The sequence below is a fragment of the Apis florea genome, unplaced genomic scaffold, assembly GCF_048593485.1.
Source record: "Apis florea isolate Af1SG1 unplaced genomic scaffold, ASM4859348v1 contig_3793_pilon, whole genome shotgun sequence".
Taxonomy (NCBI): Eukaryota; Metazoa; Arthropoda; class Insecta; order Hymenoptera; family Apidae; genus Apis; species Apis florea.
In genome coordinates this window covers 208,769-232,468 of record NW_028256856.1, presented here as the reverse complement: position 1 = coordinate 232,468, position 23,700 = coordinate 208,769, and the positions used below count along the sequence as shown (strand labels likewise).

Below are 23,700 nucleotides of genomic sequence, written 5' to 3'. Positions count from 1 at the left end.
TTATTATTTCAAATCAATTTTATAATTAACTTAATTTTTTTTTTAAATTATGTAAGGAAGAAAAGGTAAATTAGAAATTATTTTATTTCATGATTTTTTTTATTAATTTTGTATCATAATTCTACATATATATTTAATTCAATGCATGATTTAGTTTTGTTTGAGAATAATTTTCATTGCATTTTAAAAATCATCATAAAAAACATTTTAGATACAGTGACATTTCGTTTTTTTACTTCTATTTTTTGTTACATAATATTTACATCACAGTAATATGCTGCATTTATACTACTGATTTCTTATATTCTACTAATTTATTAATGAACTAAATTAATTTATATTTATGAAATTATGAAACATTTTTATAAAATTACTTAAAATTAGATTCAAAAATTATAATTAATTATTTCAAAGAATAATCTTGAAGAATAGAATAATATATGTTGCAACACATACATACATATTTCATATCTACTATATCTGTAAATATAAATATATTTCTACATCATTGATTCTATAGTACATGGCAATAACATATTGTTTTATAAGAAAAAATTTTCAAACATGATATAAAACAAAGATGAACATTTTGTTATAAAAAATTGGATATCAATTTTCAAAAAGCATGAATAATAAAAATAAGTAAATAACATAGTATAATTTTAAATTTGATCAAAATTAGTTTAAGTTCTATTCCACAATAATCATTTGTACATGTATGTATTCTTAACAAAAAAATAAATTTATTTACCCCTACAGAAATTTTAATGTTAAGTCAAAAGTTAGATATAAATAGAAAAGATGAAATTGAAGATCACGAATTGGAATGCTGAGATGGTGTTAAACCACCACTATGTTCGGGACTATGTTTTTGTTTTTTTCTTTTCTTTTCTTTTTTACGTTTTTTCCTAGCTTCTTTTTCTTCATCATGTCTTTTTTGTTTTTTATGCTTTTTCTCATGTGTATCTGAACCACCAATATCTGTTGTTGTTGCTTCTTGACCACTAGGCACTTCTCCTGGTTTGTGTTTATGTTTTTTATGTTTATTTTTGTGTTTTCTTTGTGGAGCTTGATTAACATAACGATATTGTTCTGGTAGCTATAAAAATATAGGGACTTTTATCAAATTCTTTTTTTAATCAATAAATTTTTTTTGTTAGAATTGTTAGAATTTTTACTTACAGGTCCAGGATGCAGACGAAAACCAGCTAATTGAACACTGGTTAATGGTATTAAATCTTTTCCTCCTATTGGTGGTTTTTCAATCACAGATCTTAGTGAACTAAAATAGAAAGTTGTAATAAGTTTAAATAGATACAAGATGTTTTAAATACAATAATAAATATGATAGACAAAAAGTATATATTAATGCACCTATTATCTAAATGACCTGGTCTGTCTATAATTCCAGGTAGATTTGGTAAAAATGATGAAAGTTGTTCTTTTAATTTTTTTCCACTAAATTTGCTATAAGAATGTTGTAGCCCATAAAAGTTCATCAAGTTTGTTGCCCCTGTGAGTTCACTTTCTCCTAAAAAATTTTAATAAAAGTTATATATTTATTTTATGATGATTTTATAATTATTATTATGATATTTTATAATTATTTGTAACATATAAATAATTTATTAATAGATAATATACCTGGGGGTTCCTTCATCAAGTAAAATGGTCCACTATGGACAATGGAAGGATTTTTGCCCAGGGAAATGGTTGTTTTAAGAGTTCCTGTTGAATCTTGACGTGAAACAACAGGAGAACGTGCACCCCTGGGTGATGATTTTGGTGAGTATTGTTCCACTTTGCTACGAAACTGATCACCCATCATCATCCTTTAATTTTACTTCATGGCACCTTCACTATAATTAATAAATTCTAACAAAGAACATAATAATAATTAAATTTTGTTTTTATCAATCAATATATGTTTATATTGATATATTACAATATATAATACAATTTAATATTACAATAAAATCTACAAACAAACACATAACTTTTACATTATTATGCATAAATATACGATATAGCAGTAATAAGGATAACAATAAATCATATTATAATGTTTAAAATTCTCTAATTTTTTTTAATTCAATTTTATAAAATATATCGTGTAATAAAATTACACGTTTAGATTATTATAGCAATCTATTTTTTTAAATAAGGTTTCTATAAATTAAGTGACAATTTTATCAGCATCTTGTTTCATTATTTATTTGATTTCTTATATAGGTTACAATTCGTATGAAACGAAATAATTATCACTAATGAAATTTCATTAACTAAAAGTTAATCAAAGTTTTACGTTGTATAATAATTAATTATATACATACTGATGCAAATATTATATATAAATTCATGTGTGTTAATTTGTCTAAATTCATAATTTCTTCATATATTTCCACTAAGTTATATACTGTTTCTCCTCTCTTCATCTCTTATCGAAGTACTGCTCTACTTAAAAATTTTTTATGCATTATTTTTTCATATTCACGCGTCGTATAATACATATAAAGATTCACAATTTGTACTTACTTGTATATCTAGTTGTTTCTAAATTAAAGCATGAACTATACATAATAAGATAAGAAACTAAAGCAAGCAAAATGCATTATAAATGTTTCACAATTGGAAAGTTTAAAAAAATTAAAGTATGACATAATTAAAATTTAGTAATTATAAATTACATTTTATTTATTTTTATTGTCATTTATTTATATTTTTTGATAAAAAAAATATTTTCTTATTTATATATCAATATTTAATTTTATATTTGTAAATGTAAACATTAAAGCATATACGTACTTTTTAAAATATTTATTTTGTGCATATTTTCAATTCATTTTCTATAAATTTTCTATAAATTCTTAATATGTTGTTTCTTTTTTTATTATAAAAATGTTAATAAAAGAAAAAGTTAGAAAAATTAATATTTATTTCATATTTTAATCATTTAAATTTACTTAAATTAAATAATATAAATATAAATGAATTATATTATAATTGATTATGTTTATATCATAAATAAATTTAATCGTTCATAAAGTTAATTATACTCGAAATCCTATATATTTTTTATTCTTTTGAAAATGATTTTTCTATTAATCGCGCTATTTTAAAATTACGACATATTATAGCTACATCTATTGGCGTATGACCAGCACTATTTTTTCGTTCTAAATCTGCTCCTTTTTCAATAAGATAGCTATATGATGCGAAAAAACAAAGAAACTTTAAATTTAATTTAGAAATATTATAAAAATATTTTTTTTAAATTTACTAACATAACCAATTTTGTATTTCCTATCATGGCTGCTATGTGTAACGGCGTACGTAAACCAATATGGTCTGTTGTATTTACATCTGCTCCATTTTGAAATAAAATATCAAGTATTTTCATATCTGATTCATAACGTAAACATAAAATAGTTTCAAGAAGTAAATCTAATGAAATTTGATTTGGTGCTGATGAGATAGTAGCTCTGTGATAAAATTTTTTTCCATTAATTTTATATGAAAATTTTTATATTGATTATTTTGTTTACCCATGAAATAATAGTAATTTAATCATAGGAAGAAAAGGTCTTCGTATAACGCTGGTATATAAAGGACTTTCATAAAAAGCATCATAAACATTTACATGTGCGCCATTGGTTAGTAATAGAGTGGCACTGTCAACATCTTTTTGAAGAGCAGCATAATGTAAAGGATATCTGCTTAAATTATCTACACAATTAACTGAGGCGCCATTTTCAAGTAGTTTTACTATCGCATTTTTTTGTCCAAGAAAAACAGCCTTATGAAGAGGTGTCAATCCTGTACAAAAGTAATTTTTTATAATTTATTTTAAATTATGCTATTAAATATATAAAGTTAACTTATTAACAATATAATTATATTTTGAATTTTAAAAGAAAAAAATCAAAATAACTGTTTTGAAAATAGTTCTTTAGTAAAGATTCAAACTTTAAGTTTTGGTTCAATGAAATTTAATTTTAATTTTAATGGATTTTTTCATCATAATTTTTTTTCTTTTAATATAATTATAATATAGTTTGACTAACTAAGTTACATAGTTTGACTAACCATCTATTGTTTTTATTTCAATATTAACGAGTGGCTGATTACAAAGTAATTGAATAAGTACCACATTATCATATTGTACTGCAATGTGCAAAGGAGTTAAATAATCAGATCTTCGACAATTAACATCTGCACCCTAAATAAAATTATCAATTCAACATTAAAGTTACTAATTAAGTTTTACTAATTGTTATCGATAATGAAAAATTTTTACTTGAGAAAGTGCTTCTTTTGCCATAAATATATGTCCAAAAGTACATGCTAGTAATAACTTCCAATTAACATCGGTTATTAATTCTGGAGAACTTGTAGGATCTAATATAGAGATACGCAATTTTTTACTCATTTATTATGATTTTTATTAAATGATATTCTAATGAGTTTAGAGGTTATAAACGAAACATAAGATGTAATATCCAATACATATTTGTCATACAACTTGAAGTTTTTTATCATTTTGATGTCATTTTCAATATTATCGATTCAATATTAAATAATATATATGCATTTACACGTATCTTCGTATTTTTTTAATAATTTTCTATTAAAATGAAACAAATATGTGGAAAGAAATTATTAAAATAATATATATAATAAATAATGATAATAATATATTAGTATATAGTATATTTAGTATATTTTGTTATAAACCATAACTTTTTATTGATAACGTATAATAAAATTATATTATACTTATATAATGAAAAAAATTACAAATTATATTTCTAATGAAAAAAAAATATTAAATATAATAAAAAAAAATGATGATAATGAAATCTAACTCGAAATATATTATTAAGAAAATAAAATAATTAGATGTATTTTAAATTTAATATTTCATTTCAAATATCAATTTTCAAAAAATGATATCTGTTATCGTATTAATTATTCATCAAATAATATAAAATAAAAAAAATTTATTAGAAAATCTTAAATTTTATAAATTAAATATAAAGTATAAATTATAAAATGATTTTTCATATTTAAATATTTCACAAATATTTTCAAAAAAACAAATAAAAAATAAATAGTATTTCAGGATAAATGTTTATAAGTAGAATATTATTTATTTATTTATTTTTTTTTTTTTTTGGTTTAGTTTTGTTACAATAATATATTATCGTTCAATTAAAAGCACCATGGATTTGAAAAATACAATGCCGAATGATATAATTTTTTGATTTCAAAATACACACGTATATATAATGGAACATTTACATGATGTATTTTACGATATAATAGGCATACAATATTTATTTTAAAATAATATATTTAATATATAGTTTTGTTTTATGCAATTATAATAATTCATATAATTAATTAGCAATCAGTAGAGTATTATTATATGATCTATAACACTGAATAAATTTTGATAGAATTTCGCGACTGTTTCCTAAATACGTACTGCTACAATTTGATCGAATATTATCATATAATTTTTCTTCTTAAATCATGATATTCAATAAATTTTTCATAAGCATAAAAATATGAATATCTTTTTCATCAAATATTAATATTACAGTTCAAGATGTTAGAATATATTTCCATAAAATTGATCGACAACAAGATTTAATAAAATTTTCTTAATTTTTCATCAAAATACTGTTTTTTTTTTATTTTTTATGTTTTCAAATATTCATGAAAAATAGCTTAAATACAAGAAGAGTAATTATCACTTTAATATCGTATAGCAACAAGTGTCTATGTTTAATCTTTTTTTTTTTTTTTTTTTTTTTTTAGTCTTTGAAACATTTTGAAATGGTTCCGTATCCAGCATAAAAACAATATTTAACAACATTTGTCACTATTATTTTAAAAAAATACCTTCTGAAAATTAAATATTCCCGTTTGAAGATTAATTTATAGTATACTATAGTAATAGTATATCATGTCTTTTTTTCTTTTTCTTGACAAGGTAGCAGCCGCGTTACAAAGTAAATAATTCTAATTTGATTTCTGTTTTTTTTTTTTTTTTTTTTATTACGAAAAATATCGCGATTATGATTTTCTTATAATTTAACAGAATTTTAAGATAATCGATTCGTTTCAACGGATAAAGCTGTAATTGTAAAATATCTACAGAATATAATTTGGAAATATATCATTTAAACAACTATTCCTCAAAATATTCAGCTTTTCGTGTAATACTTTTGTTCGATCACGAAACATTAACGAAGTATCAATGAAATCCAGACCCAATCCTGGTTTGACAATCCTTTAATTCATACACAATAATTCATACTCTTCATTGTCTATAACATTAATTACATATTAATAATAATAATAATAAGTAATAAATACTGAATCATTCTCTCTCTTTTGGTATTATCTTAATCTACGTAATTCTAATTACACGCTAAACGATCGTCAAAAATATATAGCATCGAGTCACAAAAGACTTTTCTTTATGCCGATCGTCACTATTTCGATCGATCGATCGATCAGTCGTCCGCTAAATTTTTCTTTTCCTACCGTTAAAATATCATACATTATATTATTATATACGCGTCTCAAGCATATACTGATTAAACGACAAGGAACGAAAAAGAAAAATTACTCAGTCTCCTCGGAACGTTTGCTCTATGGAAGGCCGTGTTTGGTTTGATCGAGAAGAACATTAAATGTTACTCGGTGTACTTTGTATAGATACATTTACATACTCTTCGTCTTTCTCTCTCTTTTTTTTTTTTTTTTTTTTTTACCTATCTGTCTTTTTTCCTTTTTTTCTTATCTTTTGATAAGACAGTGGTAAGACGATGGATTATCGGTATATAATGGTATTTCACACTTTACATTCGCAGCAAACGAAAATGAAAAATTTCACGCCCTCGTTAACGATTATAATTATTTTCTCGTGATTTTCTTCGAATTAACGTAATATTTTTAAATCGGATCGTTTTGAGATCTTATAATATCAGCGTAATTCAACGGTTTAATTATAATAATATGAATTTGCAATATCAGAATTTGCATCAGAAATGGATTTATGATCGAGTCGTGAAATTTTTTATCTTCTAGGTTTCATTTAATCAGCCATAGGGGCGAACGTTATCGAGATATACACATTGACATTCAATATTTCATTGACGTTACGATTATTATAGTTTGTACACTGGCTAGAAAAATTAATTGACGATCACGTTTAAAAGTAATAAGGGATGTTGAGGGACGAATTATCGAATCGAATATAAAGTGTGAGAATCCAATTAGAAGATATGTTGTTGTTATTCTTAACACCGACTATATCATTGGATTTAAACTGGTATTTTCAGTACTCGATATACACTGTGCTTTGATATTATTGATTTTGTATATATCTGTGTATGCGTGTGTAATATTTCTCTCTTGCCTCTTTTGCAAAGTAAATTAAGGGAGATGAAATATATAAATAGTTGTACGAACAAGCTTGATCGAACTTCGGTCACCACCTCTTGTCAATGTATTATTATATATATATATATATATATATATATATAACAATCCATATGCGAAACGAATGATAAAAGTTATAAAACTACATTTCTTCAGCCTCGTCTTTCGTTCTATATTCCCTAGGAAATCGTCTACTGTATCTACTGTCATCGAATTAAATCATCGTTTCTTGTTTTTTTTTTTTTTTCCATTTCGATTATCATCTCGTTTCATTATCATTTCCGCTACATCTATCTTCGAGCTAACTCATGAAAAAAGAACTCTATTCATCGTCTTCTCTTACTTTTTTTTTCTTTTTTTTTTTTCTTTTTTTTTATTTAATCAGTCAGAGAAATCGTGAATCAAGCCTGAGGGTAATTTGATTCGAGTAACTACGATTTCAATTTTCAACGATTTCAGTCGTCGCTTTCGAGGCTCTGTTTCCTTTCTTGCAGAATACAGAAGCATGATGAAAGCTTCAAATATTCCATCGAATTTTGCAATAGTTTTCGAAGAAATTCGAAAAAAAAAAAAAGAAAAAATATGAATTTAGAAGAAATTTTTATTCCAAATGATGTATTGTTGACCGAACGATAGAGACGTTTCAATCAAGAGGTCTATTGTCTTTTCACCAGGCTCTTGTAAATCTTATGAATGAGTCTTTTTTTGAGCATCGTATTTCTTAAAGTAAAAGTAGTCTTTCTTGTTCGCCTCTCGAGCACGTATCGCCGTATTCACGAAAAAAACAAAGGCGGAATAGTAGAAAAGAAGAGAATGTTAGAGAGGGAACGTTCGCCAAGAAAGCGCAAAATTTGTGTTTCAGTTTCGTATACGTGAGTCCGAAAACGTCAGTTCGTTACCCTCTTTCTCGTGCTGTATTTATTAGGATCTTTCGCCTTCTTCGATACAATACGTTTTCGATCACTTGTTGTTCGTCGAGCATAATAGACGATTTAATAGACGAGTCGGTGTTGATAAGGATATCCCCGCGATTGGGAGCCTATTTGGAATTGGGCCGCGTTGAAGTAAGGATCGTACGCCTGTAAAATACGAAAAATAAATACCAAATTTCCAAATAAATGAATTTTAAATTCAAACTTTTTAAATTTTTCTTTAAAAAGACAAACTGATGTCAATTAATTTTTTTTTCAAGATGTTACCTGCGAGCGTTTCCTGGATATCATAAACCTCTTCTCGGGAGCACTGTAATAAGTCTGTTGAGGATAAACCAGACCGTATTGAGGGCTGCCGTATTGAGATGTTGTATCGTATTGCTGCCCGTACTGGTTCTCGTATTGTTCATAATAGCTGGATGGATGGGTACGAACGATCCCGATGTCTGACAGTGACAAAGAATCTAGGTTGTAATGACGAGGAGGATAGACCGAGGAATCCATCCACGGAATAACTTTGTAAAATTGTTAAGATTAATTTGTCGAAGTATAAATCGATATGCAAGGTATGAAGATATTATTTTTTTTTTTTTTTGAACTTACTGTTTCGAGAATCCTCTTCCTCGAGAAGATTGTCTTCGTCATCTACATTCTCGTATTCCTCGTTCATATATTTATGCCAGTTTCTACGAATGTACGTTTAAAGATAGATTTAAGATTTTTTCAGATACCTTTTTTTTTAGAAAATATTTTTCAATTTACTGGTGTCGATGGTGTTAATTGTCATTACCGTTTGCGACGTTCGTTTTCCCACAAGGAGAGAAGAGTTAAAACGTCTTCCGGATCGATATCCAATTCCCTCTTGAATCGTGGTTCTTGATAAATGGGAACGCTGAAAATTCGAAGTTGGATAAAATTTTTATTTCTTATTTCTTCTTTTTTCACGGGAAGAGGAAGATGGTTTAATTTTTAAAATGTTGGCAGTAGTTCTAGCGTCTCGATTCACGAGAAAAGGAATGATAATTTTTAAAATGTTGGCAATAATTTTAGCCTAATCTCGATCCCGTATTCTCGACATCGATTTCCTATTGGTTCGAGTTTAATGTGAATTTGTTGCATGTAACCAGATCGTGCATATGTACGATGTATCATAATACTTTGAATGAAAAAAGACGAATAAAAATACGAAATATTGAAGTAATATGCGAAGAGGAGATTGCACGCGTTTGCGCTGATAGGATGTTGTCCTAGGTCAGGTCCACCGAGCATGCTTGGTACATGCACTGTTGCGGATGATCGATATGATGGTTACCGGCTAATATCATCAGCTGATTGGTTGGTCATATGCCAAAACGATTCGATTCGTCAGGTGGTTTCATTCAGCTTTTCCACTGACTTCATTAGTACATTTATATATATATATATATATATATAAAATAAGCCGAAAAAAAAGAAAAGTGTTCAGAGTGTAAAATCTAATAATGTAAATGGTATAATTTAATATAACAAAACGTTTAATGGATTAAATGGATGGAAACAAGTAATCTGTGTTCAACTCTCAAATTTAATATATATTCGTTGATATAGCGAAGAGCGAGGAAACGAAGAAGAATCGCGGAGAGATATTAAAAAAATTTGAGATCATTTGTTTTGAAACTTAACTTGGAGTTCTATAATTTGCATAATATCAAAATATAAACTTTTATTTTTCCGTTAACTATAATGCTTATCGCATAATCTTGTCACTGGTTGAATATAAATTCTTGGAATAAAACTCCGAGAAATATTATGCATTTCATGGAAGCATCGACGCTAACTAGAAGTCTATTCTCGTCGGTTGATTAGCTGGTGATATGTCAAGTAACAGTCAAGTTTGACCTACTTTTGCTGGCTGGTTCCATTCAGCTTTTCGTGGACCCACCCCTTAGAAGTTACCCTATTGCGTCACAAGTATCGAACGTCCCGATAACTGCACCAAACTGTACATATATATATATATATATATATTTGTTCGCCTGTGTGCGAGTTCACGCGTCCACCTACGCGTCGAAAACACGTACACGCCCACGTGAACGCGACAGTTTATTGGAAAATTTTCCAACAAACTGACGCGATCATTTTGTGATTAAATTTATACAATTTTTTTTTTTCGAAAGTAACTTTTTTCTTAATATATTTATATGTACAAATGTGTATATTTGTTTTTGCGACAAGTTTGTTATTTCCATTATCGATTGCAAATTTTAATTAATTCAATTATATATTTCTAAGATGTGAAAAGCTCAAATACAAAAATATAAATTAGGTATAACTCTGATATTCTTTTTTCTTCTGCCCGTTACTGAGAATATAAATTAATTAATCGTTTATAAAGTAATTAATTTTTCGTATTTTTTTTAACCAAGCCAATAACGGAGATTTTTCACAAGATTTTATAGCCTTTTAAATCTTGACATTTTTTTCCACATAATATTAAATTATTTCGCTTCGATATTATTTTACAACGTTGTAAGCGAAATGACCCGTGACATTTATTTACAGGTCAAGTAATATACACTTGGAACTATGTTGGCGCATAAAAATAAAAGTTTGACGTAAGAAACTTAAAAGTAATTGATCATGCTGTGACGTATAGCAGAACGTCATTGTCTCTATATCTTTTAGTTAATGATGACGATTCTACGTAAACGTGGTACGCTATAAATACCATCGATAGCCTTCGTTACGAAACTACTATCGACGACTTCCGATTTGAATTGGGACGCCTACAAATTTTTCTTATATAATATAACGAGCCGTAGATTGTTAAATGATAAATAAAAATGAAGGGGAAAAAGAAGGAAAATAGAGAAAAATATAAATTGTATCCTATTTTTTTTTTTTTTTTAATAGTCGTTCTAATTCTTTTTGTAATGCCTCTTTCTCATAATCTACGAATTAAAATGGCGAAAGGAGGGATCGATTGTGGTATGCTGATCAACTTTGATAACGACAGCTTCTCCAAGTCGTATTGAACCGACTTGGTCGTCTACTGGCGTTTCTGCCGAGGGCAACGCCCTCGCCAGCCCTCTCATCCCCATTCAGAAGAAACGTCGAAGAAAAAGAGGGATGTCCCGAGTAAGAGGACGGGAAGCTTTCGCAAGGGGTGGAAATTACAGACGTGTTAGCGAGTCGATTCACTGTGCCCGAGGCAGTTTGTTCTACAGGTGAATACGTTATAATTCCGCATGAAAATGCATTCAACAAAATGAAAGCAACATTGGACCAGTATTGGAAAAAATGTTTAAACAGTAAGGAATATAGATATAGTTCATTGAACACTGGAACAACTTATTTATTTTTCTTTTCTTTTCGTCCTTCATTAATCTAAAAGTGCAATGTAATTAAATTCTCACTTACTTTCTCTTCACTTGCGTCTGCACAGATTGCTGAGCAGATGTTGGAGACTGGAACGAAGTGGTCGATGGTTTTATGGTTGTTGATCCTGCAGCCGCTGATTTCTCGGATCTTTTCCGACGATCTTCGTTCGCGTGGTAACGAGAGTAGGACGAACTATCCCATACCTGGGGCATCTCGTATCCCAGCTCATTTATTGTGCCATAACTGAAACACAAAATAGAGATCACACTGCTTAATGTTCAACTTTATAATAATAATATATAAATTTTAAAAAGCATAAAGCATTGTTGTATCGATTTATCAAACAAAGTTACCTACTCGTAATTTTTATGATCATAGAATGGATTGCTGGGCGCATTAGAACGAGAGAGCGGTTTTTCCTCTTCGACAAGGGCTGCCTTTAATCCGCCTAATCCTGACGCAGTTCCTTGGATAAATAAGATTGATAAAAATGGTTAAAAACAGTCTTTGCTTGCAAATTAAATGTTTGGAAATTTATTTACTTTTTTCCGCGCTGGACGAATACGAAGACGAGGTTGGATTATTCTCTGGTTGGCGATTTTGTTGGTTTCCGAACATCAACATTTCCTGTGCCCGTTTAGCTGGAATCAAAAGGAGTATAAATTGACGTCAGGCGTCAGCATTGATATTTTATATAAGGTAAGATGTGCCCTTACATTTTGCTCTCATCGTTTGTTCAGTCTTTTTTGTATCTTCTGCCAGATTTGTTGGCAAAGAGTGGACAATCATGAGGAGAGAGCACAGAGTGAATAACCACACCCAGTCGCACATCATCTGAAATAAAAAGTTGATTTTTTTTTTTTTAATTTAAAACCTTTAAATTTGATCGATTTTCAGGCCTATTGTACCTGAAGAGGGTATACCCTTTATTGGCTAAGGTTATGCAAAGGGTTTCTTGACCCTTTAATCAAACATGAAATTGATTGAAGGTGTAGTCAGAAGAGTAGGGTTGCTATAAAGCGTCCCCCTCTCCGTGCACAGACGTTGACGTTTACACCCCTCGCTAGTAAATGAAGATAGCAGGTCACAACGAAAGAATCTTAAATGTCGCATTATGATGCGAAATGTCAGGAATCTATTTCCATTTCTTCCATGTGAAAAATTAAAGGGCATATATGTAGGAAACCTTCCATAGGTGGTTGTAAATGTTTATCCAATTTCAAAACAGTGAGATAATAAATCCCATTCTATTTAATTTGTGATAATGGAATAAAAAAAAAAAGAAAAAGATTAATTTTCTTTATATTTCAATTATATGGGATTAATTTTTATTCACAAGTGAGCGGGCTGGAATCAGAGCGGGGTGGAAACCGGTTATGTCACTCTCAACGAGTGATAACCGATAATTTAATCAACAAGAGTTCTGCGACGTACGCTCAATTAGTTTGCATCGATGGAAACGGGAGTTAATTAGAAATCCGATTAACCGAATCCCAGCGAAGCAGGGGTTTGCTATCATAATTCTACTCGTAATAGATATCCCATATTAATATGAAATGTCACAGTTCAAAAAGATGTTTCAATCACGTGTAATTACGTGATCGATAAATAAATATTACTAATCTTATACTTTCTCTTCTATCATTTTCATTTCCTCTTTCTTCTCGTTTTTAAAAAAATATCAAATAAACATTTTTCAAAGACGAGGGAAAGAAAAAAGCTCGAGAGATTTAACACGTGAACATCATTGAACAATTAAAGGTGTCCAGGAAATAAAGCTAAATCGGATATAAGTAGACCCAGAAATCGCACACTTGTTGCGTCTAGAAATGCTATAGTCATTTATCGCGTTGTATACGCGTCTATGTAACTCGCAATTAAAAATACATTTCATTCACTGTGCTTTCATTGACAATATCCAGACACTCGTGAAACACTCGATATTATCTGTCTTAAAGAAACCAAAAAAAAAAAAAAAAAAAGAGGCGTGTTTCGACGATTCTCTTTCGAATCTTTATCATCGCGTAAAAGTTACAGATTTTCGCGTACGTCCTTACGATTTAATAATATTCTTATTAAACGAAAGAAAAAGCTTTCTTTGGGGAATTCTTCTACAGATTCGAAGGAAACGCTGTACATATCCCCTGGATAAGGGATACTTCGTGACCAAGCAGTTTCTATTCTATTTATACGCGAGCGGGCAGCTTTATCTCACGAAAGTTGGGCCAATTAATAAATCGATCCAAGGATCGATCACCGTTCCGACTCGAGCCACGCTACAACTCTTCGAATGAGAGTATTGAACAAGTATTGAACAAGGGCTGAGTTCTGTTCACCTTTCTGCTTCCTTGATCGCTCCTCGGTCAGATTTCTTCTTTTCTTCCGGACGAGTGGTTCTTCCAAGGGTGCCGGCGAGTTCGGCTGATCGAGGCAGAATGAACGTTGGGGCCGAGCAGGACGGCTAGAAAACTGGCGAGAGGGTACGGTCGATCAACCACCCCCACCTTAGTGAACGAGCACCCCTACCTCTGAAAGCAACCCCTACCGCGTCCCCACGATATGACGTGCACACGCGCACGATTACACGGGCGTTCTGTGTGGAAACACGCACGCACATTATCGCAGCCACGTCTGCCCACGCGATGACCCGACCAGATCTATCTTTCAAAATTCTTCTCCTAATGTACGTCGCATCTTGGTCAACTTGGTTGTATTGTATTTCAAAAATTCGGCCTTGTTCTAATCTCTTCTTTGTGAATCCCTTCTTTTCAATTAATTGTCTACTATTCGTCGAATATTTCAGTGGCATGTACGTTTCTCATTCAACAGACAGAGAGAGGGGGGAGGGGGGAGGGGGAGAGGGGGGGGAGGGAGAGAGAGGGAGAGAGAGAGAGAGAGAGAGAGAGAGAGAGAGAGAGAGAGAGAGAGAGAGAGAGAGAGAGAGAGAGAGAGAGAGAGAGAGAGAGAGAGAGAGAGAGAGAGAGAGAGAGAGAGAGAGAGAGAGAGAGAGAGAGAGAGAGAGAGAGAGCTTTTTTAATGGAAGAATATTTCTTCAAACACGCTTTCGAAGAAAAAAATATTTTCGAGATACCGCGGTTCTGTTTCCTCGTGGTTCTCATTTTCAGTCAGAGGCACCGTTTTCCGTATTCAGTCCCCGGCCACTTTTCTTCAACCCCCGCAACAGGCCGAACGCCTACGCCGTCGTATAACGCCCACGACCGCCCACGCATATGAGAGAGAGGGGAGGCAGAAAACGAACCGACCGAAAGTACGAAAATTCTTTTTTCTTCTTCTTCTTTTTCTTCTTCTTCTTCTTCTTCTCATTGTTATGCTAACGATATGTTCTTGCTATGAAATATTTATCGACAAAAGAAGATTTTTTTTTTTTAAATAATTTTATCTTGAGAAATCTTGTCAAATTTCATTTTTTTTTTTTGTCCAATCGAGAAGTCGTTCTTTTGTAAATAATCACAGATTCGAAGGAGAAGATTGCTGCTTACTCTGGGAAAATATGGAATTTAATCTGGATATAACATTTCTTCTGCATGTTTTATCGTTATTATCAGAGGAGTAAAGTGAGATAAGGTAGAAAAGGAGAAATAATATTGTAGTATGGTATACATAAAATTTTGCGAGAGAAGCCGGAAAATTCTCGGAAGTAACCACTCTTTAGCAAAGTGTTTACTTGAGATACGACGCATCCTAGCGCGCTACGTGCTTCAGTAATTGACCTATTTCCAAAGAATCGGCTGCACGCTTGCGCGAATTAAAGTAGTTGTTGCACAAAACAAGCGCAACTCGCCTCGTTGGAGTTCTCATAAAGTAACTATGTTCAGCGAAATATTATGGAATACGCTTTATGGTTAACAGATACTTGCGAAAACGACGTTAATAAACACGAAGAGATTTATTCTAATGCAATTATCTTAATTGCAATTTTAATTATTGTATATTAACGATGAAAAAAAAAAAAACATTTAACCTTTTTCTGCTTTAATCGAGAACGATAAAAAGTTTTCATTTTGCTCGGTCAATATAAATGTTATGTTTAACATCTGGTAAGATAAGGAAAAATATTTTTGTATTCGATTGCATTCCGAGATTTTATAAAATTCCGGTTTTATAAAATGGATAAAAGCAATGCAATCGTTGTTAATATTTTCATCGAAGTATCGAGAGCAATTAACGCCACACCCTCAACCACTGGCAAAACGTATATTCCCTCTTTGAATTTGAGGATATACTTGTTCAGAGACACGTGACTGTATTTCCTCGAGAAGCAAATGGGAAAATTAATTTTCGTAAATTCACTAGAAGCTATTCCGAAGAGGATACATCCGAACCCAGCCGTCGTTGTAATTACGGGGGAGCAAATTCTGTGAAATAATATAATTCGACGTGCTCGACCCGAAGGTTGGTTCCCATTGACGTCAGCCGTTGGTTCTGGAAACGACGAATCCCCGTGCTTCGAAAACTTAGTGGGGGACATACGCGACGTGAGGAAATGATTCGTAGGAGGGGAGAATGGATATTGTATCCAGGGACGTTGCATGAACATCACAACTCCAGGATCCAAAATAATTTTTCGACGGATAATAAGCTAAACAATTATAATCTCTTCGTATGCATTTTTATCGGCGTTTTTTAAAATATATCGAAACGTTAAATTTAATCCCACGTATATAGAAATATTTTAAATATAATTTTATTAAACTTTGAATTATTATTATATTTTCATTCTATTTCTATTTAACGATATAGAAGTTAGTTCGATTTTTTATTTCAAAACACATTATATTCCGTGTAATATATATTAAAGCAAATATTAATTTAGATATTATAAGGAGAATATTATTATTTAATATTAATTTATTAAAAAAACAAAAAAAATTAAAAAATTTGAATAATTATTAATAAACAATTAATAAATTTTATGCCCATGTAATATATAAAAGACACTAATGTAAAATTTATATTAGGACAGGCATTTATAATCATTGATACTATCCTGCGGACTAGAAACTGTAACCAGAAGGGGTATCCCGAAGGAATAGATCGATGTTCCACTCTCTGTAGTAAGAGACGCCTGTTGCTGTAAAACAGGAGCAGTTTCATTCATGAATGGCAAAACGTGAACACATGTATCATTTTAAATTTCCGTGATAATTAAAAATTGTTATAATTATTAATTAATTTTAAGAATATAAATCCATTTTTTCATAAATTTTTATAACTATTGATAAGAATTATGCAATTATTATTTTAAATTACTTATAAAAAATAATATAATACATATAATAATATTATATACGTAATATATAATATTACTTCGATTATTTGCATACAATTAATTTTCAAAATACGTTAGAAAATGTTATAATAAAAGCAAAATACAAAATAAATCTGATTTTTTTTTTTTTTGAGATTTTATGTTCTTATGATCATATTTAAAAAAATAGAGGTTTTAATGCATTTTTATATATAAATTTTTTATATTTTTTATAAATTTTTGTTTTTTTATTACATCGCATTTCATAAAACGATATTTTTCTGACGTTACAAAGAACAATACAGTAGAAAAAAGACAGAGATACGATAAAAATTATGGGATCAGCGCCATCTCTAGAATGCTATAAATAAAATATATAAACAAAGAGAGGATATAGTAAAAAAAAGATAAAGAAAGTAAGAATTGACTTTCAACGCCATTTCTAAAGTAGCATATTAAAAATATTTCTTCACAGATAGGATAAGATAGAATAAGAATTGATGATCTATATCATCTTTTGAATATTTTTGAAAAGAATGTCTTTTGCATTCAAGAGATAGCGCTAACAATGAATTCTTATCTTACCGCTGTTAAAAAAGTACCTCTGATTCTTAAGAGATAGCGCTAGAAGTCAATTTTTATTTTATATATATATTCTTATAATTTAGTTTTTTTATTTATATATTTCATTTGAGGTATTCTAAAAATAGCGCTGATTTCATAATTTTTATTTCTTCTTTAATTATTTTCTCTCCTTTTTTTGTTTTTTCAGACATTTAAAGACAATATTGACTAATTTTGACTAATTTTACTCTTCTTTATTTAAACTATTATTGATTAAAAATTTAACAGAATTTATTTAATCTAATTTTTATGTTATAAGTATACAAGTATATAAAATATTACAAAAAAATGAGAATATCAATTAATTGGAGATATTGGATTAATTGATAATTTTAAGCAACATTTTACTTTGCAAAAATTTTTATTTTACGGTCTTGTGAACGAATTATCTAACAAAAATATTGATCAATCACGGAACATATAGATTAATAAAACCGCGAAAATAATGTTAAGTACATGTTATCGATTAAATATAATATCTAAGCAACATATGTCGAAAAAAATCTGTTTTTATCAAAAAAATATATCGAATTACATTCATTCAAAAACAATGAATAAATTAATTATTATGCATATAGTACATTCATTGGATTCCGTTTTTTATCTATTTTTCTCCTCTTTTGTTATCTCTTGCCATCCTCTTCTTTATCATTTCCTTTGTCTTTCTTTTTTTTTCTGGCATTTTTTTTTCATCTGTTTTATCATTCTGAATCTTTTTTTGTCATTCTTCTTTTATCCTCATTCTTTCCACTCTTTTATCATTCTCTTATATCTTTTGTAATTCTTCCTCCCTCTATCAATTTTTCTTCTTCCATATTTTTATCAATTTGTCCTCTTCTTTTTTTTTATCAATTTCTTCACCTCTCTTTCTTCATCAATTCCTTTTCTTTTTTTCTTTCATCAATTTCTCTTCCTCTTTTCCTTTATTAATTCTCTCTTCTTTCTTTCTTTATTATTCTTCTTTTTCTTCTTCAAAAGTTATTATTTATCATTTATTTGTTAAAAATATAAATATTCTAAGATATATTCGTTTTTTTTTACCACAATTTGATTGGTCAATATTTTTTGTTAATAAATTGTTAAATAATGAAAATTTTTGCAATGAAGATATTACTTGAAATTTTTAGATTTTCATATTCCAATACTTATATTATTATTATTATTTTATATCTTTATATATATTTTTATATTTTAACATATAATTATACACACTTTTTTATGTGAAAAAATAAACATTAAATGATGTTTGCTTTATATCTTTATATCTTTAGTGTTTAAATATATATGTTTATTTTTAAATATATTAAATATATTTTCATAGTTATAAATAAAAAAAAATTTCTATCTATTTAATTTTCCATAAATATTTTTTTAAAATGAAATTATACAAATTACAGTAAATTAAATTATTTAAAATTTAATAAAGTTTTAATAAAAGTACGAATAAGGAAAAAATAAAAAATCTTATATTTATACAAATTTATTCAAAAATAAGGTGAGATGACAGTAGCAATTCCACTTCCTGTTTAGTGAGAATTTGTAAATATGTGATGATGTTGTGTCAATATCATTAATGTAAAATTTATATCGTATAATAAATAAAAATATTGCATGATCTTTGTTGATAATTGAATCGTTGTGACTAATGCAATAATAATAAAACGAATAAATATAGCGAAAAAATGGCGAGACAATCGTATAGTATTGTTGAGTATTATGGTGAACAAGACAAATATAGATGTGGTTATTGTAAGAGTCCAAATACAAATTTCAGTCATGGCAAGTATTAAATTTTATTGTAAAATCATTTTTATTTTATATATGGAAAATTTGACACTTATGTCAAAAGGTTATGTTATATCTGATTGTTTCAGGCATATGTAATTTTTGTTCCTGTCCTATTAAATTTCATATATTTATATTTATGCTATTTAAAAAGTACTTTTTATATATGTCTTAAATATAATTCATTTTAGGTATGGGTACACATATATTGACTGTTCAAGATTATCAAGCTTTAATAGATAGAGGTTGGAGAAGATGTGGTTCTTATTGTTATAAATCTACTATGGATCAAACATGTTGTCCAATGTATACAATTAAGTAAGATCGATAGTTCTTAATTGCTTTAAAAATTAATTTTTTAATATAAGAAATAATAACAAATGTTAAATATTTAAATATCTATAATAGATGTGAAGCTTTAGAATTTAAAATTTCTAAATCACAAAAGAAAGTTTTGAAAAGAATGGCAAAATTTTTAAAAAATGAATTACATAAAAATGATACTATGGATATATGTGAAGGAGATTATCGCGATAATACAGGTAAAGATATACAAATTTTTCATTAATATAATTATAATTAATTAATATAATTATTTTAATGTATATTATATTAATATAAATAATTAATACTATAATTTAATATATTTTGTTTAAAAATTTGTGTATACTTTATTGCAGATATTGAAGAAATTCCTAATCACGATAAACAATTTCTAAAAGCTAGTAAAGATATTTCTGATATGAATGTAAAATTTATTGATGACGATATTAATGCAAGATTACAACCTACTACATTAGATAAAGGAAAGAAAAAATGTGATTTAAATATCAAACAACAAAATTCTGAAAGTACACCTGTTATATCAAATCTTGAAGATAATAGCCATAACACTTCCCAAAATTTAGAATCAGGAATGAATCCTTCTCAAACTCCTTGTATGAAAGCAAAATTTTTACGTAAACAACGAAAACAAAATAAATTAATGGCACAAGGAAAATCTCAAGAAGAAATAGAAGCTATTTTCAAAGAAAGTAAGCAAGAGAATCAAGTTAAAAGTTTGGAGGAATTATTTGATGAAGTATATAATGAAAATAATAGATTGCAGGTAGGATGTACATTTACTTCTTTATATACTTCACCATTATATAAATAAATATTGCATAAAAATGGTTTTTACAAAAGTTGGTCCTCTTTTCTCCAATTTATTTAATATTTAAAAATTAGGTAGGAAATATATATTGAAAAATAATTAAATGATAATTTTATTTTTTTCATATTTTTTTATTCATTCAATTTAGTTGCAACATTTCATTATAGTTCAATTTGATTTGATAAAATTATGTAAAATTTAACTTTTACTAGCTGAAACTAGTTAGAACTTCACCAATGAGCTCTGGATACCTAAACACTTCAAAACAATCTTATGAGATATATAAAAAATATCAAACAACAATACATGGAGTTTTAGCAGAAAAGGTTACAAAGAAGCAATATACAAGATTTCTTGTGAAATCACCTTTACAGGTAATTTTACAATTTCTGTTATAATAATAGTTTTCTGTTATTCTGATCAGTTATCTTTAAAGTTCTTTATTTGTCAAAATAAGATTATAATAATTTTTTTATTGTTTTTACATAATATCATACATAATTATTATTGTATTAATTAATTATACAATATTATTAAATATCAATTTTGAAAAATTATAAAAAGTATTATTATATTGAAAAATAAATAAATTATTGTGATAAATAATTGGAGCAAAGTGGACTTTCTTGCAAAGTGCATGTTGTACATTGTTTTATTACATATAATTTGTATATTTAAATTCATCAGATAAAATTGGTGAGAACAATGTCGGATGAGTTTATTAAAACTCTTAAAGTAAGTGCAAATCTCTTTAAAAAATATCAAATGACTATTCATGGTGAATCAGAAGAGGAATCAGATGATGAATCATTCTTCAACTTCCTTGTAAAAAGTTCTTTACAGGTACACTTTGTATTCAGGATGGTCTCAATTTGATTTTATAATTTAATTTTTTACAATAGAATAACATTCTCGCATTATTAATTAATATATTTAAAAGTTAAACAAAATTATGTATGGTATTGTTATAATCATTTTTATTAAATACCGCTTCCTTTCCATTTAAAAATTTCATTGCTTTGGATAAAGAATATATACAAATAAGGAGTTTATAATTTTGAAGCCATGGACTCCGGATGACGGACCACCAAGTGGATATGGTTCATTTCATGAACAATATTGGTTAGATAATGAATTAATTGCAGTTGGAGTAATAGATATTTTACCATCTTGCGTTTCAAGCGTTTATTTTTTTTATGATCCGGCATATTCTCATCTGTCACTTGGAACATTTAGGTTGGTAAAAAGCTTTTTTATTTTGTATTTGCAATAAATTGTTAACATTTTGTATTTTATGTAGTTCTCTTCGAGAAGTTTACTTGACAAGACAATTAAATAAAATAGCAAAAGATTTGAAATACTACTATATGGGATTTTATATACATATATGTCCCAAAATGCGGTATAAAGCACGAATGAAACCATCAAAGCTATTATGTCCTGAAACTTATATGTGGTTTGATATAGAACCATGTTTATTAAAATTAGATAAACAAAAATACAGTAGACTGAATGATGATGTTAATGCTATTGATGAAGATGGTATAGTTGATATTCATAAGGTAATAAATATGATTTTTATATTTTATATTATAAAGTTTTTTTATTTTATTTTCATTAACAAATATTATTATTCTTAAGATACTAGTTTTATATCAGCAAACTGCAATGTCGTATGAAATATATACAAAACAAGTTCACCAAGCAGTAACACAAGAAGAGGAGAATGAGATTAAAGAATATGCTAATTTAGTTGGAATGAAATGTGCACAGAGATTGTTGCTTTATCGTTATTAAAAGCTTGCAAATCTGTAAGAAATTTTAATTCATATATTTCATTTTATATATAAAGAACAATTTTATGTTTTATCAAAAGAAAAATGGTTGAAAACTATTATGAATTAACAAAAAAAATTAATAATCGAAATTAATCAAATTAGTAGTTTTGAATAAAGTATTTGTGATGATAAATGTATAATAACTTAACAAATTCTTACCAAATAAAAATGATTCTTTGTGCTGTACATATATAATATTTATTGTCCTTTCCTTTTTATTATTTTATATTGAGAAAAAGAAATAAATTATTAACATTCTTCAAAATTGAAAAATAATTAAATATTATTAATAATATGTTAGTTATATAATAATTTTAGATTTGATTAATGTACAGCACGTTAAATTGATTGAAAAAATATTGCATATTTTATGTACAATATTTTAATTTCATACATAAATACTTTATTTTTATATATAAACGATATCTAAACTTTATTTATAATATATATAAAAAATTTTATTAAAATTGGGAAAATATCTTTTATTTATTAAAATTAGAATATTAATTTGAAATATATTTTCTATAAATAAAAAAAATAAAAACGTTTAACAAATAATGTTTAATTTTGATTCAAATATATTTATTTAATGAGAAAACATTTTTTTTAAAATCGTTATAACATTTTAAATCATATTTGAAATCTTAATAAATGCTCTTTTATAGAATTTATCTATTTGTATTGAAATTGATTGAAAAAAAAAATATTACATATTTCATGTGCAATATTTTAATTTCATAAATATTATTATTTTTACATGTAGGATATTTTGTAACTAGTGATCGAACAAGAATGATTCTATGTGAAACAATAAATTAACAATATAAAATTTTTTTATTTATTTTGTTTTTTTATTAAGGTTTCGCTTTTTTAAAATTAGCTATTTCTCAATTAAATAACGAATAAAGTATTAACAGGTAGTTATCCTACATATGAAAATAAGCAAAAAGTGTTTCAAACAAAATAAATTTTTCTCATTTAAAAAAAAATTAATTTTCGAAAAAATGAATTTCGAAATTCTTTAATTATAATTTACTACACAATTTTTTAATTATATATTTAATTTCGACTTTTGTCAAAAACAAAGATTTAAAATTTTTATTCTTGATTTTTTATTAAAATTAGAAAGATATTTTTTTTATTTATTGAAATTAAACATTAATTTAAAACATATTTTTTATAAATAATGAAACAACGTTTAACTCTCATCCATTCTTTATTTTAATAATATGTCTTTCAAATTGACATAATGATAAAATCAATAAAATGGAAAGATAATTAATT

General features: G+C 27.5%; 4 protein-coding genes and 1 long non-coding RNA gene across 12 annotated transcripts; 2 read left to right on the top strand and 3 right to left on the bottom strand.

Annotated features, from left to right (window-relative positions):
* Positions 1-80: 80 nt before the first annotated feature.
* MED19 (mediator complex subunit 19) lies at positions 81-2,574 on the bottom strand. 3 transcript variants are annotated; one of them, XM_012483888.3, is made up of 6 exons: positions 2,536-2,573; positions 2,334-2,454; positions 1,645-1,875; positions 1,375-1,531; positions 1,183-1,282; positions 81-1,099 (listed from the first exon to the last, which is right to left on the bottom strand). In XM_012483888.3, the coding sequence occupies exons 3-6, from the start codon at positions 1,829-1,831 to the stop codon at positions 815-817; spliced, it is 729 nt and encodes a 242-aa protein (XP_012339342.2). In that variant the 5' UTR covers positions 1,832-1,875; positions 2,334-2,454; positions 2,536-2,573; the 3' UTR covers positions 81-814. The 3 variants fall into 3 exon arrangements, with proteins under 3 accessions (XP_012339342.2, XP_086771757.1, XP_086771758.1); XM_086915631.1 differs by having other exon boundaries at positions 1,645-1,859; XM_086915632.1 differs by lacking the exon at positions 2,334-2,454 and having other exon boundaries at positions 1,645-1,859; positions 2,536-2,574.
* Positions 1,636-13,374, top strand: LOC147656350 (uncharacterized). 2 transcript variants are annotated; one of them, XR_015294560.1, is made up of 5 exons: positions 1,636-1,785; positions 10,929-10,981; positions 11,052-11,593; positions 11,812-12,446; positions 12,645-13,374. It is a non-coding gene; the product is annotated as an uncharacterized LOC147656350 (long non-coding RNA). The 2 variants fall into 2 exon arrangements; XR_015294561.1 differs by lacking the exon at positions 1,636-1,785 and adding an exon at positions 9,726-10,692.
* On the bottom strand, positions 3,031-4,707 carry LOC105734868 (transient receptor potential cation channel subfamily A member 1). Its single transcript, XM_086915579.1, is given in 5 exon segments — positions 3,031-3,205; positions 3,285-3,482; positions 3,546-3,816; positions 4,087-4,219; positions 4,298-4,707. Coding segments are annotated over 5 exon segments (909 nt in total). The 5' UTR covers positions 4,430-4,707.
* LOC100871095 (prohormone-2) lies at positions 8,306-14,218 on the bottom strand. Of its 3 annotated transcripts, none has more exons than XM_003691724.4 (9): positions 14,084-14,218; positions 12,464-12,581; positions 12,290-12,388; positions 12,105-12,213; positions 11,787-11,990; positions 9,178-9,279; positions 8,991-9,073; positions 8,655-8,902; positions 8,306-8,534 (listed from the first exon to the last, which is right to left on the bottom strand). In XM_003691724.4, exons 2-9 carry the CDS (start codon positions 12,579-12,581, stop codon positions 8,448-8,450), a joined length of 1,050 nt encoding a protein of 349 aa, XP_003691772.2. In that variant the 5' UTR covers positions 14,084-14,218; the 3' UTR covers positions 8,306-8,447. The 3 variants fall into 3 exon arrangements, with proteins under 3 accessions (XP_003691772.2, XP_086771753.1, XP_086771752.1); XM_086915627.1 differs by having other exon boundaries at positions 8,655-8,833; XM_086915626.1 differs by having other exon boundaries at positions 12,105-12,201; positions 14,084-14,202.
* Positions 14,219-19,112: 4,894 nt separating this feature from the next.
* Positions 19,113-22,602, top strand: Ate1 (arginyltransferase 1). 3 transcript variants are annotated; one of them, XM_003691996.4, is made up of 9 exons: positions 19,113-19,419; positions 19,617-19,743; positions 19,834-19,967; positions 20,106-20,533; positions 20,791-20,952; positions 21,266-21,421; positions 21,642-21,814; positions 21,879-22,140; positions 22,220-22,602. In XM_003691996.4, the coding sequence occupies exons 1-9, from the start codon at positions 19,323-19,325 to the stop codon at positions 22,373-22,375; spliced, it is 1,695 nt and encodes a 564-aa protein (XP_003692044.1). In that variant the 5' UTR covers positions 19,113-19,322; the 3' UTR covers positions 22,376-22,602. The 3 variants fall into 3 exon arrangements, with proteins under 3 accessions (XP_003692044.1, XP_012339325.1, XP_012339324.1); XM_012483871.3 differs by lacking the exon at positions 20,791-20,952; XM_012483870.3 differs by lacking the exon at positions 21,266-21,421.
* Positions 22,603-23,700: the final 1,098 nt, after the last annotated feature.

Bases quoted from the DNA above. Each gene is read 5' to 3' on its own strand.
- MED19 (XM_086915632.1), bottom strand. From the start codon at position 1,831: ATGATGATGGGTGATCAGTTTCGTAGCAAAGTGGAACAATACTCACCA. The intron at 1,532-1,644 runs GTATATTATCTA...AAAATTTTTTAG, and splicing joins CTTGATGAAGGAACCCCCAG to GAGAAAGTGAACTCACAGGG. The intron at 1,100-1,182 runs GTAAGTAAAAAT...ATATTTTTATAG, and splicing joins TTCGTCTGCATCCTGGACCT to CTACCAGAACAATATCGTTA.
- LOC100871095 (XM_003691724.4), bottom strand. From the start codon at position 12,581: ATGATGTGCGACTGGGTGTGGTTATTCACTCTGTGCTCTCTCCTCATG. The intron at 12,389-12,463 runs GTAAGGGCACAT...TTTTGATTCCAG, and splicing joins ACAAACGATGAGAGCAAAAT to CTAAACGGGCACAGGAAATG. The intron at 8,535-8,654 runs GTAACATCTTGA...CGTATTTTACAG, and splicing joins TATCCAGGAAACGCTCGCAG to GCGTACGATCCTTACTTCAA.
- Ate1 (XM_003691996.4), top strand. From the start codon at position 19,323: ATGGCGAGACAATCGTATAGTATTGTTGAGTATTATGGTGAACAAGAC. The intron at 19,968-20,105 runs GTAAAGATATAC...ACTTTATTGCAG, and splicing joins AGATTATCGCGATAATACAG to ATATTGAAGAAATTCCTAAT. The intron at 20,953-21,265 runs GTAATTTTACAA...TAAATTCATCAG, and splicing joins TTGTGAAATCACCTTTACAG to ATAAAATTGGTGAGAACAAT.